The following is a 13,104-nucleotide window of genomic DNA, read 5'->3' on the forward strand; positions in this document are numbered from 1 at the left end:
GCATCTCCAGGCTGATGGCGATCGCTGGTCGCAGTATAACCACCGTATGTGTGTATATACTTTTTAGGATATTTTTCCAGCTTCCTATCAGCTGGCTCCTTGAGGGCGGCCGTATCTGGAGACGGTAACGCCACTTGATAAGCGTGTGAGCGCCTTATCACCCTAAGGGGTGTTTCCCAACGTACCCTAATTTCTGGCGGGAAAGGGTATAACGCCAATATTTGCTATCGGGGTAACCCTACGCATCATCACACACTTCATTTTATTTTATCTGATTCAGGAAAAACTACAGGTAGTTTTTTCACTCCCACATAATACCCTTTCTTGTGGTACTTGTAGTATCAGAAACACGTAACACCTCCTTCATTGCCCTTAACGTGTGGCCCTAATGAGAAATACGTTTGTTTATTCACCGTCGACACTGTATTCAGTGTCCGTGTCTGTGTCTGTGTCGACCGACTGAGGTAAATGGGCGTTTTTAAAACCCCTGACGGTGTTTCTGAGACGCCTGGACCGGTCCTAATAGATTGTCGGCCGTCTCATGTCGTCAACCGACCTTGCAGCGTGTTGACATTCTCACGTAATTCTCTAAATAAGCCATCCATTCCGGTGTCGACTCCCTAGAGAGTGACATCACCATTACAGGCAATTTCTCCGCCTCCTCACCAACATCGTCCTCATACATGTCGACACACACGTACCGACACACAGCACACACACCGGGAATGCTCTGACAGAGGACAGGACCCACTAGCCCTTTGGGGAGACAGAGGGAGAGTCTGCCAGCACACACCAAAAACGCTATAATTATATAGGGACAACCTTATATAAGTGTTTCTCCCTTATAGCATCTTTTATATATATACAATATCGCCAAAATCAGTGCCCCCCCTCTCTGTTTTAACCCTGTTTCTGTAGTGCAGTGCAGGGGAGAGCCTGGGAGCCTTCTCTCCAGCTTTTCTGTGAGAGAAAATGGCGCTGTGTGCTGAGGAGATAGGCCCCGCCCCTTTTCCGGCGGGCTCGTCTCCCGCTATTTTTGAAGTTAGGCAGGGGTTAAATATCTCCATATAGCCTCTGTGGGCTATATGTGAGGTATTTTTTGCCTCTAATAAGGTTTTTATTTGCCTCTCAGAGCGCCCCCCCCAGCGCTCTGCACCCTCAGTGACTGTTGTGTGAAGTGTGCTGAGAGGAAAATGGCGCACAGCTGCAGTGCTGTGCGCTACCTTAAGAAGACTGAGGAGTCTTCAGCCGCCGATTTTGGACCTCTTCTCTCTTCAGCGTCTGCAAGGGGGCCGGCGGCGCGGCTCCGGTGACCATCCAGGCTGTACCTGTGATCGTCCCTCTGGAGCTAGTGTCCAGTAGCCAAGCAGCAAATCCACTCTGCACGCAGGTGAGTTCACTACTTCTCCCCTAAGTCCCTCGTTGCAGTGATCCTGTTGCCAGCAGGACTCACTGTAAAGTAAAAAACCTAAGCTAAACTTTCTCTAAGCAGCTCTTTAGGAGAGCCACCTAGATTGCACCCTTCTCGTTCGGGCACAAAATCTAACTGGAGTCTGGAGGAGGGTCATAGGGGGAGGAGCCAGTGCACACCACCTGATCTGGTAAAAGCTTTACTTTTTTGTGCCCTGTCTCCTGCGGAGCCGCTATTCCCCATGGTCCTTTCAGGAACCCCAGCATCCACTTAGGACGATAGAGAAACTATGTTACTATATTTAGTCCCAGTTGGGAGCGTGACCATCGGGATTCCCACGTCTGTATTGCGATCGCCGGCATCACGGCCGCCTCTCACGCATTCTATTCCAATCCCCTATATCAGGCATTCCCAACCACGGTCCTCGAGGCACACCAACAGTGCAGGTTTTAGTGATATCCAGGCTGCAGCACAGGTGACTTAATTAGTAGCTCAGTTATTTTGATTTAACCATCTGTGCTGCAGCCTGGATATCACTAAAACCTGCACTGTTGGTGTGCCTTGAGGACCGTGGTTGGGAATACCTGCCCTATATAGTATTAGCAATATCTTCCCCTTATGGACGGCAACCAAATTACATACCTGATTTTACACACTATGGTGGTTATTCAAATATGTTTGTTTCTTATTGATAATTAAAGGGCGCCCAGTTACACAGTCTTAGCAGCGTAAAGCAACAAAACACATCTAAACTAATGGGTACAACGGGGAAAAGTCCTGCCTGGTTGCCCAAACAGCTGACTTTTCACACATTTCAGCTCGCAGCCTCTGGAGGTGCAAGCTGAATTGTGACTAATGCGGCTAATGGGCATCTGATCGGAGCAACATTTGAAGCTCTGATGGATGCCCACTAAAGAAATCTCAAACAAATGAACAGACACCTATGTGTATTAGGTGATCAGGTGTTCCTACCCAATACAGAAGTATACTTCATATGAATGTATTTATACAAACCTGGCCCTTCAATGCTAACTTGAACATCCGTTATATCCTCTTCATTGGGAATGATCTTTATTCCTTCTGGCGGGTCGGACGTCAAAGTGAAGACCTCTTTGTAAACCTGCCGTATTATGTGTGGGGGCAAGTTTTCAACGTTTGAATTCTGCAAACAGACAAGGAGAGACTTATTGTAAAACATGTGCAAACCAACAGATCACACATGTGCAAAAATTTCACGCTCACTGAAACAAATGTAGCACTCTGCAAAGCACATAGTCAAACAGAACTTTGTGGCCCCAAACTACTAAGAAAACCTGCATCCCTCTCCATTTAAGAGCTGCAGAGGGACAATGTAATCGCATCGTTCATTGTTGGTGCCTGCACACTGCATGATATGAACGAGTTCTCGTTCATTAATGAACGACAACGTTCATATCGTGCAGTGTTATCTGCCACTGTGTAGGGTCCTTTACTGCTGAACATAGATGGTAGTCCATCCATGGATAAACCAAAGTCACTGGGACCTGGCAAGCTTACTATGCGCAACACTGAATGGTGAAACATTACAAAGATTCACCTGGAGCTCCACCGTGCAGTCAGTCGCCACATTACCCACACATTACATTTCCTCCAAATTCTTTCTTTATCCAATAATACTGCGCTATACGCTGCAAACATTTTTAAATACCGTATATACTCGAGTAAAAGTCCGCCCGAATATAAGCCGAGGCACCTAATTTTACCACAAAAACCTGGGAAAACTTATTGGCTCGAGTATAAGCCTAGGGTGGGAAATGCAGCTCTACCCGTACACAGCCCTCATAGCGCCAGGTGTGCCCCACAGCGCCAGGTGTGCCCCACAGTGCTAGATACTTACCCTCCGTCGCTCCTGCGCTGTCTTCTGAAGGAGGGACACGGAGAGCGCAGCTCTCCTGTGTCCCTCCTGCGTCTCCGGCGGCAACGGCGTGTTAAAGGAAGTGCCGGTTCGTGCACTTCCTTTACCACACAGACGCCGCTGCCGCCGGAGATGCAAGAGGGACACAGGAGAGCCGCGCGCTGTGCTCTCCGTGTCCCTCCTAAAGCTGACTAGAGTATAAGCCGAGGTGGCTTTTTCAGCACAAAAAAAAGTGCTGAAAAAGTCGGCTTATACTCGAGTATATACGGTACTTACAATAATTGTGAAACAGATTTATGCACCTTTGAAAGTTTTACTCCTTTCAGACACAAACCAAAACTTTTGCAGTACACGCGCATCAAACCAGTTCCAGCTTATGACTGAAAGAATCTGACCCCCCAATGATCGCAAAAACGCGCTATAGCGTGTATTTCACCCCATAATGAGAATCGGGGACTCGCTTTTACAAAATGAGTGCGTCCCTGGGGACGCGCTGCGTTGTAGGAGGTCCTGTAGCTCCTTTGATCTCTCCGCCGGGTCCCGCTGCCAATCTTGTGGCTTCTTTGAAGTCTCTGGGTCCAGTGGCCAATCCTGTGCTGCCTTTTAGGTCTCCAGGTCCAGCGGCCAATCACAATAGTCTCCCTCAAACCCCTCCAATAGCCGGGCTTCCGGGAGGACTGTTAGACGGGGAGGAGGAGCTGTTGGTTCCTTTCACTCCCGTATGCAGCTGCGTCACCCGGCGTTCTCAGAAGGCGGACCGAACTGCAGCGTTAAAAGGCTCTCTCGGCGGCCACCTGTCTCCTCCCCATCCCGGCACTGCTATTCACTTCTACCACTCACCGCCGCGGCCACTCAGAACTCTGCGTTGCGGATGCCGCACCTAGCCTTGGAATTCACTGGTGCATGCCCCCGCATCCTGAGTGGCCACGGTGGTGAGTGGTAGAAGTGAATAGCAGCGCCGGGATGGGGGGGGGGGGGGGGGGAGACAGGTGGCCGCCGAGACAGCCTGTTAACGCTGCAGTTCGGTCTGCCTTCTGAGAACGCCGGGAGCCGCAGCTGCATACGGGAGTGAAAGGCACCAACAGCTCCTCCTCCCCGTCTAACAGTCCTCCCGGAAGCCCGGCTACCTAAACAGCACATCCTAGATCTGAATGAATGAAATATTCTTTTCTCTAACGTCCTAGAGGATGCTGGGACTCCGTAAGGACCATGGGATAGACGGGCTCCACAGGAGACATGGGCACTTTAAGAAAGACTTTGGATCTGGGTGTGCACTGGCTCCTCCCTCTATGCCCCTCCTCCAGACCTCAGTTTGATACTGTGCCCAGAGGAGATGGGTGCACTTCAGGGAGCTCTCCTGAGCTTCCTGACAGAAAGTATATTTGTTAGGAATTTTATTTTCAGGGAGCATGCTGGCAACAGACCACCTGCATTGAGGGACTGAGGGGAGAGAAGCAGACCTACTGTGAGTTTCAAGGCTGCTTCTTAGGCTACTGGACACCATTAGCTCCAGAAAGAGTCAGTAAACACAGGTCTCACCCTGGAGTTCGTCCCAGAGCCGCGCCGCCGTCCTCCTCACAGAGCCGGAAGATAGAAGCCGGGTGAGTATGAGAAGAAAAAGAAGACTTCAGAGGCGGCAGAAGACTTCATGATCTTCACTGAGGTAACGCACAGCAGTGCAGCTGTGCGCCATTGCTCCCACACACTTCACACACGGCAGTCACTGTAAGGGTGCAGGGCGCAGGGGGGGCACACTGGGCAGCAATATAAACCTCATTTCTGGCAAGAGATATATATATATACAGCTAGGCACTGTAAATATAAAGAGCCTCCGCCAGTTTTTATTATATGTAAGCGGGACAGAAGCCCGCCGCCGAGGGGGCGGGGCTTCTCCCTCAGCACTCGCCAGATCCATTTTCTCCACAGCACAGCTGAGGGGAAGCTCCCCGGACTCTCCCCTGCTTATCCACGGTGAAAGGGGGTTTCAGAGAAGAGGGGGGGGGGGGGGTGGGCAGGCACATAATTGGCAGCAAATAATAGTATTACAGCGCTACTGGGTAAACACATTGCGTGTTTTTCCTGGGGTATTAGCGCTGGGTGTGTGCTGGCATACTCTCTCTCTGTCTCTCCAAAGGGCCTTGTGGGGGAACTGCCTTCAGATAAGAGGATTCCCTGAGTGTGTGGTGTCGGTACGTGTGTGTCGACATGTCTGAGGTAAAAGGCTCTTTCTAAGGAGGAGATGGAGCAAGTGTGTGTGTGTGTGGTGTCTCCGTCGACAACGCCGACACCTCACTGGATATGTGGAATTAAGTGCTGAGGTAAATTTATTGCACAAAAGATTAGAGAACAGACAGGGAATCTACCCATGTCCGTCCCTATGTCGCAGGGACCTTCAGAGTCTCAAAACGCCCACTATCCAAAATAATAGACACTGATACCGACACGGAGTCTGACTCCAGTGTCGACTACGAAGATGCAAAGTTACAGCCAAAACTGTCAGAAAAGTATTCAATATATGATTATTGTAATAAAAGATGTATTGCATATCACTGATGACCCATCTGTCCCTGACACGAGGGTACACATGTTTAAGGGAAAGAAAGCTGAGATAACATTTCCCCCCTCTCATGAACCAAATGAATTGTGTGAAAAAGAGCAGGAAACACCAGACTAGAAACTGCAGTTTCCCAAAAGAATTCTCATGGCGTATCCTTTCCCTGCTAGGGTCAGGATACGATTGGAATCCTCCCCTAAGGTGGACAAGGCGTTGACACGTTTACCCAAAAGGTAGCGCTGAGATACCAAGATACAGCTACCCTCAGGGATCCTGCAGATAGCATGCAGAAAAGTACTTTGAAGTCCATTTATACACATTCTGGTACACTACTCAGACCGGCGATTGTGTCGGCAGGGGTTTATAGCGCTGTAGCAGCGTGGACAGATACCTTATCAGCGGATAAGGATACCATGTTATTGACCCTAGGATATATAAAAGATGCTGTCTTATATATAAGACATGCTCAAAGAGACAGTGGTCTGGGTTCTAGAGTCAACGCTATGTCGATTTCTGCTAGACGTGTCCTGTGGAACAGGCAATGGACAGGTGATGCCGACTAAAAGAGGCATATGGAGGTTTTACCTTACAAGGGTGAGGAATTGGGTGGAGAAGGGCTCTCGGACCTGGTCTCCACAGCTATAGCTGGTAAATCTGAGCTTTTGCCTTATATTCCCTCACAGCCTAAGAAAGCACGACATTATCAAATGCAGTACTTTCGGTCGCAGAAAAACAAGTACGAGGAGCGTCCTTTCTTACCAGAGGTAAGGGCGCAGGGCACAGCTAGTTCCCAGGAACAGAAGTCCTCCCCGGCCTCTACTAAATCCACCGCATGACGCTGGGGCTCCGCTAAGGGAGTCCGCCCTAGTGGGAGCACGTCTTCGACTCTTCAGCCACATCTGAGTTCACTCACAGGTGGATCCCTGGGCAATAGAAATTGTTTCTCAGGGTTACAAGCTGGAATTCGAAGAGGTGCCTCCTCGCCGGTTTTCCTTATCGGCCCTACCGGCTTCTCCCCCAGAAAGGGAGATATTAAATACAATTCACACATTGTATCTCCAACAGGTGGTGCTCAAGGTTCCCCTCCTTCAACAAGGAAGGGGATATTACTCAACCTTGGCTGCAGTCCCGAAACCGGACGGTTTGGTCAGACCTATTTTAAAATTAAAATCTCTGAACGTATACTTGAAAAGGTTCAAATTCAAGGTGGAATCGCTCAGAGCGATCATCGCCAGCCTGGAAGGGGGGGATTTTATGGTGTATCTAGACATAAAGGCTGCATACCTTCATGTTTCCATTTATCCACCCCATCAGGCGTACCTGAGAATTACAGTACAGTATTGTCATTGCCTATTTCAGGGTAATTGGCGGAAATGATGGTGCTCCTACGCAAGCAAGGAGTCACAATTATCCCATACTTGGACGATCTCCTAATAAGGGCGAGATCAAAAGAGCAGTTGTTGAACAGCGTGTCACTTTCACTGAAGGTGTTATAAAAACACGGCTGGATTCTCAATATCCCGAAGTCACAGTTGGTTCCTACGACTCGTCTGACCTTCTTGGGCATGATTCTGAATACAGACCAGAAATGGGTTTTTCTTCCGATAGAAAAAATAAGAATTTACTTACCGATAATTCTATTTCTCGTAGTCCGTAGTGGATGCTGGGACTTCCGTAAGGACCATGGGGAATAGCGGCTCCGCAGGAGACTGGGCACAAAAGTAAAAGCTTTAGACTAGCTGGTGTGCACTGGCTCCTCCCTCCATGACCCTCCTCCAAGCCTCAGTTAGGACACTGTGCCCGGACGAGCGTACATAATAAGGAAGGATTTTGAATCCCGGGTAAGACTCATACCAGCCACACCAATCACACCGTACAACCTGTGATCTGAACCCAGTTAACAGTATGATAAACGTAGGAGCCTCTGAAAAGATGGCTCACAACAAACAACCCAAATTTTTTTTTTTTTGTAACAATAACTATATACAAGTATTGCAGACAATCCGCACTTGAGATGGGCGCCCAGCATCCACTACGGACTACGAGAAATAGAATTATCGGTAAGTAAATTCTTATTTTCTCTGACGTCCTAGTGGATGCTGGGACTTCCGTAAGGACCATGGGGATTATACCAAAGCTCCCAAACGGGCGGGAGAGTGCGGATGACTCTGCAGCACCGAATGAGAGAATTCCAGGTCCTCCTCAGCCAGGGTATCAAATTTGTAGAATTTAGCAAACGTGTTTGCCCCTGACCAAGTAGCTGCTCGGCAAAGTTGTAAAGCCGAGACCCCTCGGGGCAGCCGCCCAAGATGAGCCCACTTTCCTTGAGGAATGGGCTTTTACAGATTTTGGCTGTGGCAGGCCTGCCACAGAATGTGCAAGCTGAATTGTACTACAAATCCAACGAGCAATCGTCTGCTTAGAAGCAGGAGCACCCAGCTTGTTGGGTGCATACAGGATAAACAGCAAGTCAGATTTTCTGACTCCAGCCGTCCTGGAAACATATATTTTCAGGGCCCTGACAACATCCAGCAACTTGGAGTCCTCCAAGTCCCTAGTCGCCGCAGGTACCACAATTGGCTGGTTCATGTGAAACGCTGAAACAACCTTAGGGAGAAATTGAGGGCGAGTCCTCAGTTCTGCCCTGTCTGAATGAAAAATTAGGTAAGGGCTTTTATATGATAAAGCCGCCAATTCAGAGACACGCCTGGCTGATGCCAGGGCTAACAGCATGACCACTTTCCAAGTGAGATATTTCAATTCCACAGTGGTGAGTGGTTCAAACCAATGTGGTTTTAGGAGACTCAACACTACATTGAGATCCCAAGGTGCCACTGGAGGCACAAAAGGAGGCTGTATATGCAGTACCCCCTTGACAAACATCTGAACTTCAGGCAGTGAAGCCAGTTCTTTTTGGAAGAAAATTGACAGGGCCGAAATTTGAACCTTAATTGACCCTAATTTTAGGCCCATAGATAGTCCTGTTTGCAGGAAATGCAGGAAACGACCCAGTTGAAATTCCTCTGTAGGGGCCTTCTTGGCCTCACACCACGCAACATATTTTCGCCAAATGCGGTGATAATGTTTTGCGGTTACATCCTTTCTGGCCTTGACCAGGGTAGGGATGACTTCATCTGGAATGCCTTTTTCCTTCAGGAACCGGCGTTCAACCTCCATGCCGTCAAACGCAGCCGCGGTAAGTCTTGAAACAGACAAGGTCCCTGCTGGAGCAGGTCCTTTCTGAGAGGTAGAGGCCACGGGTCCTCCGTGAGCATCTCTTGCAGTTCCGGGTACCAAGTTCTTCTTGGCCAATCCGGAGCCACGAGTATAGTACTTACTCCTCTCCTTCTTATGATTCTCAGTACTTTGGGTATGAGAGGCAGAGGAGGAAACACATACACCGACTGGTACACCCACGGTGTTACCAGAGCGTCCACCGCTATTGCCTGAGGGTCCCTTGACCTGGCGCAATATCTGTCCAGTTTTTTGTTGAGACGGGACGCCATCATGTCAACCTTTGGTTTTTCCCAACAGTTTACAATTACTTGGAAGACTTCTGGGTGAAGTCCCCACTCCCCCGGGTGGAGGTCGTGTCTGCTGAGGAAGTCTGCTTCCCAGTTGTCCACTCCCGGAATGAACACTGCTGACAGTGCTACCACATGATTTTCCGCCCAGCGGAGAATCCTTGCAGCTTCTGCCATTGCCCTCCTGCTTCTTGTGCCGCCCTGTCTGTTGACGTGGGCGACTGCCGTGATGTTGTCCGATTGGATCAATACCGACTGACCCTGAAGCAGAGGCCTTGCTTGACTTAGGGCATTGTAAATGGCCCTTAGTTCCAGGATATTTATGTGAAGAGACGTTTCCATGCTTGACCACAAGCCCTGGAAATTTCTTCCCTGTGTGACTGCTCCCCAGCCTCTCAGACTGGCATCCGTGGTCACCAGCATCCAATCCTGAATGCCGAATCTGCGGCCCTCTAGAAGATGAGCACTCTGTAACCACCACAGGAGAGACACCCTTGTCCTTGGAGATAGGGTTATCCGCTGATGCATCTGAAGATGCGATCCGGACCATTTGTCCAGCAGATCCCACTGAAAAGTTCTTGCATGGAATCTTCCGAATGGAATTGCTTCGTAAGAAGCCACCATTTTTCCCAGGACTCTCGTGCATTGATGCACTGACACTTGGCCTGGTTTTAGGAGGTTCCTGACTAGCTCGGATAACTCCCTGGCCTTCTCCTCCGGGAGAAACACCTTTTTCTGGACTGTGTCCAGAATCATCCCCAGGAACAGTAGACGTGTTGTTGGAATCAGCTGTGATTTTGGGATATTTAGAATCCACCCGTGCTGACGTAGCACTACCTGAGACAGTGCTACTCCGAACTCTAACTGTTCCCTGGATCTTGCCCTTATCAGGAGATCGTCCAAGTAAGGGATAATTAAGACGCCTTCTCTTCGAAGAAGAATCATCATTTCGGCCATTACCTTGGTAAAGACCCGGGGTGCCGTGGACAATCCAAACGGCAGCGTCTGAAACGGATGACAGTTCTGTACCACAAACCTGAGGTACCCTTGGTGAGAAGGGTAGATTGGGACATGGAGGTAAGCATCCTTAATGTCCAGAGACACCATATAGTCCCCTTCTTCCAGGTTCGCTATCACTGCTCTGAGTGACTCCATCTTGAATTTGAACCTTTTTATGTAAGTGTTCAATGATTTCAGATTTAAAATCGGTCTCACCGAGCCGTCCGGCTTCGGTACCACAAACAGCGTGGAATAATACCCCTTTCCCTGTTGTAGGAGGGGTACCTTGATTATCACCTGCTGGGAATACAGCTTGTGAATAGCTTCCAATACTGCCTCCCTGTCGGAGGGAGACGTTGGTAGAGCAGACTTCAGGAACCGGCGAGGGGGAGACGTCTCAAATTCCAGTTTGTACCCCTGTGATACTACCTGCAGGATCCAGGGGTCCACTTGCGAGTGAGCCCACTGCGCGTTGAAATTTTTGAGACGGGCCCCTACCGTGCCTGAGTCCGCTTGTAAAGCCCCAGCGTCATGCTGAAGACTTGGCAGAAGCGGGGGAGGGCTTCTGCTCCTGGGAAGAGGCTGCCTGGTGCAGTCTTTTTCCTCTTCCTCTGCCCCGGGGCAGAAATGAGTGGCCTTTTGCTCGCTTGTTCTTATAGGAACGAAAGGACTGAGTTTGAAAAGACGGTGTCTTTTTCTGCTGAGAGGTGACCTGGGGTAAAAAGGTGGACTTTCCAGCCGTTGTCGTGGCCACCAGGTCTGATAGACCGACCCCAAATAACTCCTCCCCTTTATACGGCAATACTTCCATATGTCGTTTGGAATCTGCATCACCTGACCACTGTCGCGTCCATAACGCCCTTCTGGCAGAAATGGACATCGCACTTACTCTTGATGCCAGGGTGCAAATATCCCTCTGTGCATCACGCATATATAGTAATGCATCCTTTAAATGCTCTATAGTTAATAAAATACTGTCCCTATCCAGGGTATCAATATTTTCAGTCAGGGAATCCGACCAAGCCACTCCAGCGCTGCACATCCAGGCTGAGGCGATTGCTGGTCGCAGTATAACACCAGTATGTGTGTATATACCTTTTAGGATATTTTCCAGCCTTCTATCAGCTGGTTCCTTGAGGGCGGCCGTATCAGGAGACGGTAACGCCACTTGTTTTGATAAGCGTGTGAGCGCCTTATCTACCCTAGGGGGTGTTTCCCAACGTGCCCTAACCTCTGGCGGGAAAGGGTATAGTGCCAATAATTTGTTAGAAATCAGCAGTTTTTCCTCTGGGGAAACCCACGCTTTATCACACCTCATTTAATTCCTCTGATTCAGGAAAAACTACTGGTAGTTTTTTCACACCCCACATAATACCCTTTTTTGTGGTACTTGTAGTGTCAGAAATGTTTAATGCCTCCTTCATTGCCGTGATCATGTAACGTGTGGCCATATTGGACATTACGTTCGTCTCCTCACCGTCGACACTGGATTCAGTATCCGTGTCTGGGTCGACCATCTGAGGTAACGGGCGTTTTAGCGCCCCTGACGGTGTCTGAGACGCCTGAACAGGCACTGATTTGCCGGCTGTCTCATGTCGTCAACAGTTTTTTGCAAAGTGCTGACATTGTCACGTAATTCTTTAAATACGACCATCCAGTCAGGTGTCGACTCCCTAGGGGGTGACATCACTAACACGGGCAATTGCTCTGCTTCCACATCATTTTCCTCCTCACATGTCGACACAATCGTACCGACACCCAGCACACACACAGGGAATGCTCTGATAGAGGACAGGACCCCACTAGCCCTTTGGGGAGACAGAGGGAGAGTTTGCCAGCACACACCAGAGCGCTATATATATGCAGGGATAACCTTATATAAGTGTTACTCCCTTTTATAGCTGCTGTATTATATATTAGCTGCCAATAGTGCTCCCCCTCTCTTGTTTTACCCTGATTCTTGTAGCAGGACTGCAGGGGAGAGTCAGGGAGCCTTCCTTCCAGCGGAACTGTGAGGGAAAATGGCGCTCGTGTGCTGAGGAGATAGGCTCCGCCCCCTTCTCGGCGGCCTTTTCTCCCGCTTTTTTTTTTTAGGAAAACTGGCAGGGGTTAAATGCATCCATATAGCCCAGGAGCTATATGTGATGCATTTCTTTTGCCATATAAGGTTTTTATAGTGTTTTATTGCGTCTCAGGGCGCTCCCCCCCAGCGCCCTGCACCCTCAGTGACCGGAGTGTGAAGTGTGCTGAGAGCAATGGCGCACAGCTGCAGTGCTGTGCGCTACCTTATTTGAAGACAGGGACGTCTTCTGCCGCCGCTTTCTCCGGACCTCTTCGCTCTTCTGGCTCTGTAAGGGGGCCGGCGGCGCGGCTCCGGGACCCATCCAGGCTGAACCTGTGATCGTCCCTCTGGAGCTAATGTCCAGTAGCCAAGAAGCCCAATCCACTCTGCAGTCAGGTGAGTTCGCTTCTTCTCCCCTTAGTCCCACGATGCAGTGAGCCTGTTGCCAGCAGGTCTCACTGAAAATAAAAAAAACCTATTTAAAACTTTTACTCTAAGCAGCTCTGGAGAGCTACCTAGCATGCACCCTTCTCGGCCGGGCACAAAAACCTAACTGGGGCTTGGAGGAGGGTCATGGGGGGAGGAGCCAGTGCACACCAGCTAGTCTAAAGCTTTTACTTTTGTGCCCAGTCTCCTGCGGAGCCGCTATTCCCCATGGTC

The 13,104-nt window shown here is 49.6% G+C and overlaps 1 protein-coding gene across 1 annotated transcript in view; it reads right to left on the bottom strand.

The window, feature by feature from the left end:
• Positions 1–13,104, bottom strand: part of UBE2S (ubiquitin conjugating enzyme E2 S) — a 76,809-nt gene that overhangs the window by 54,486 nt on the left and 9,219 nt on the right. Inside the window, exon 2 of the mRNA XM_063942681.1 lies at positions 2,426–2,573. Coding sequence (XP_063798751.1) covers positions 2,426–2,573 — 148 coding nt within the window. The remainder of the gene's footprint in view (positions 1–2,425; positions 2,574–13,104) is intronic.

This window comes from Pseudophryne corroboree, chromosome 10 (assembly GCF_028390025.1).
Source record: "Pseudophryne corroboree isolate aPseCor3 chromosome 10, aPseCor3.hap2, whole genome shotgun sequence".
Classification (NCBI taxonomy): domain Eukaryota; kingdom Metazoa; phylum Chordata; class Amphibia; order Anura; family Myobatrachidae; genus Pseudophryne; species Pseudophryne corroboree.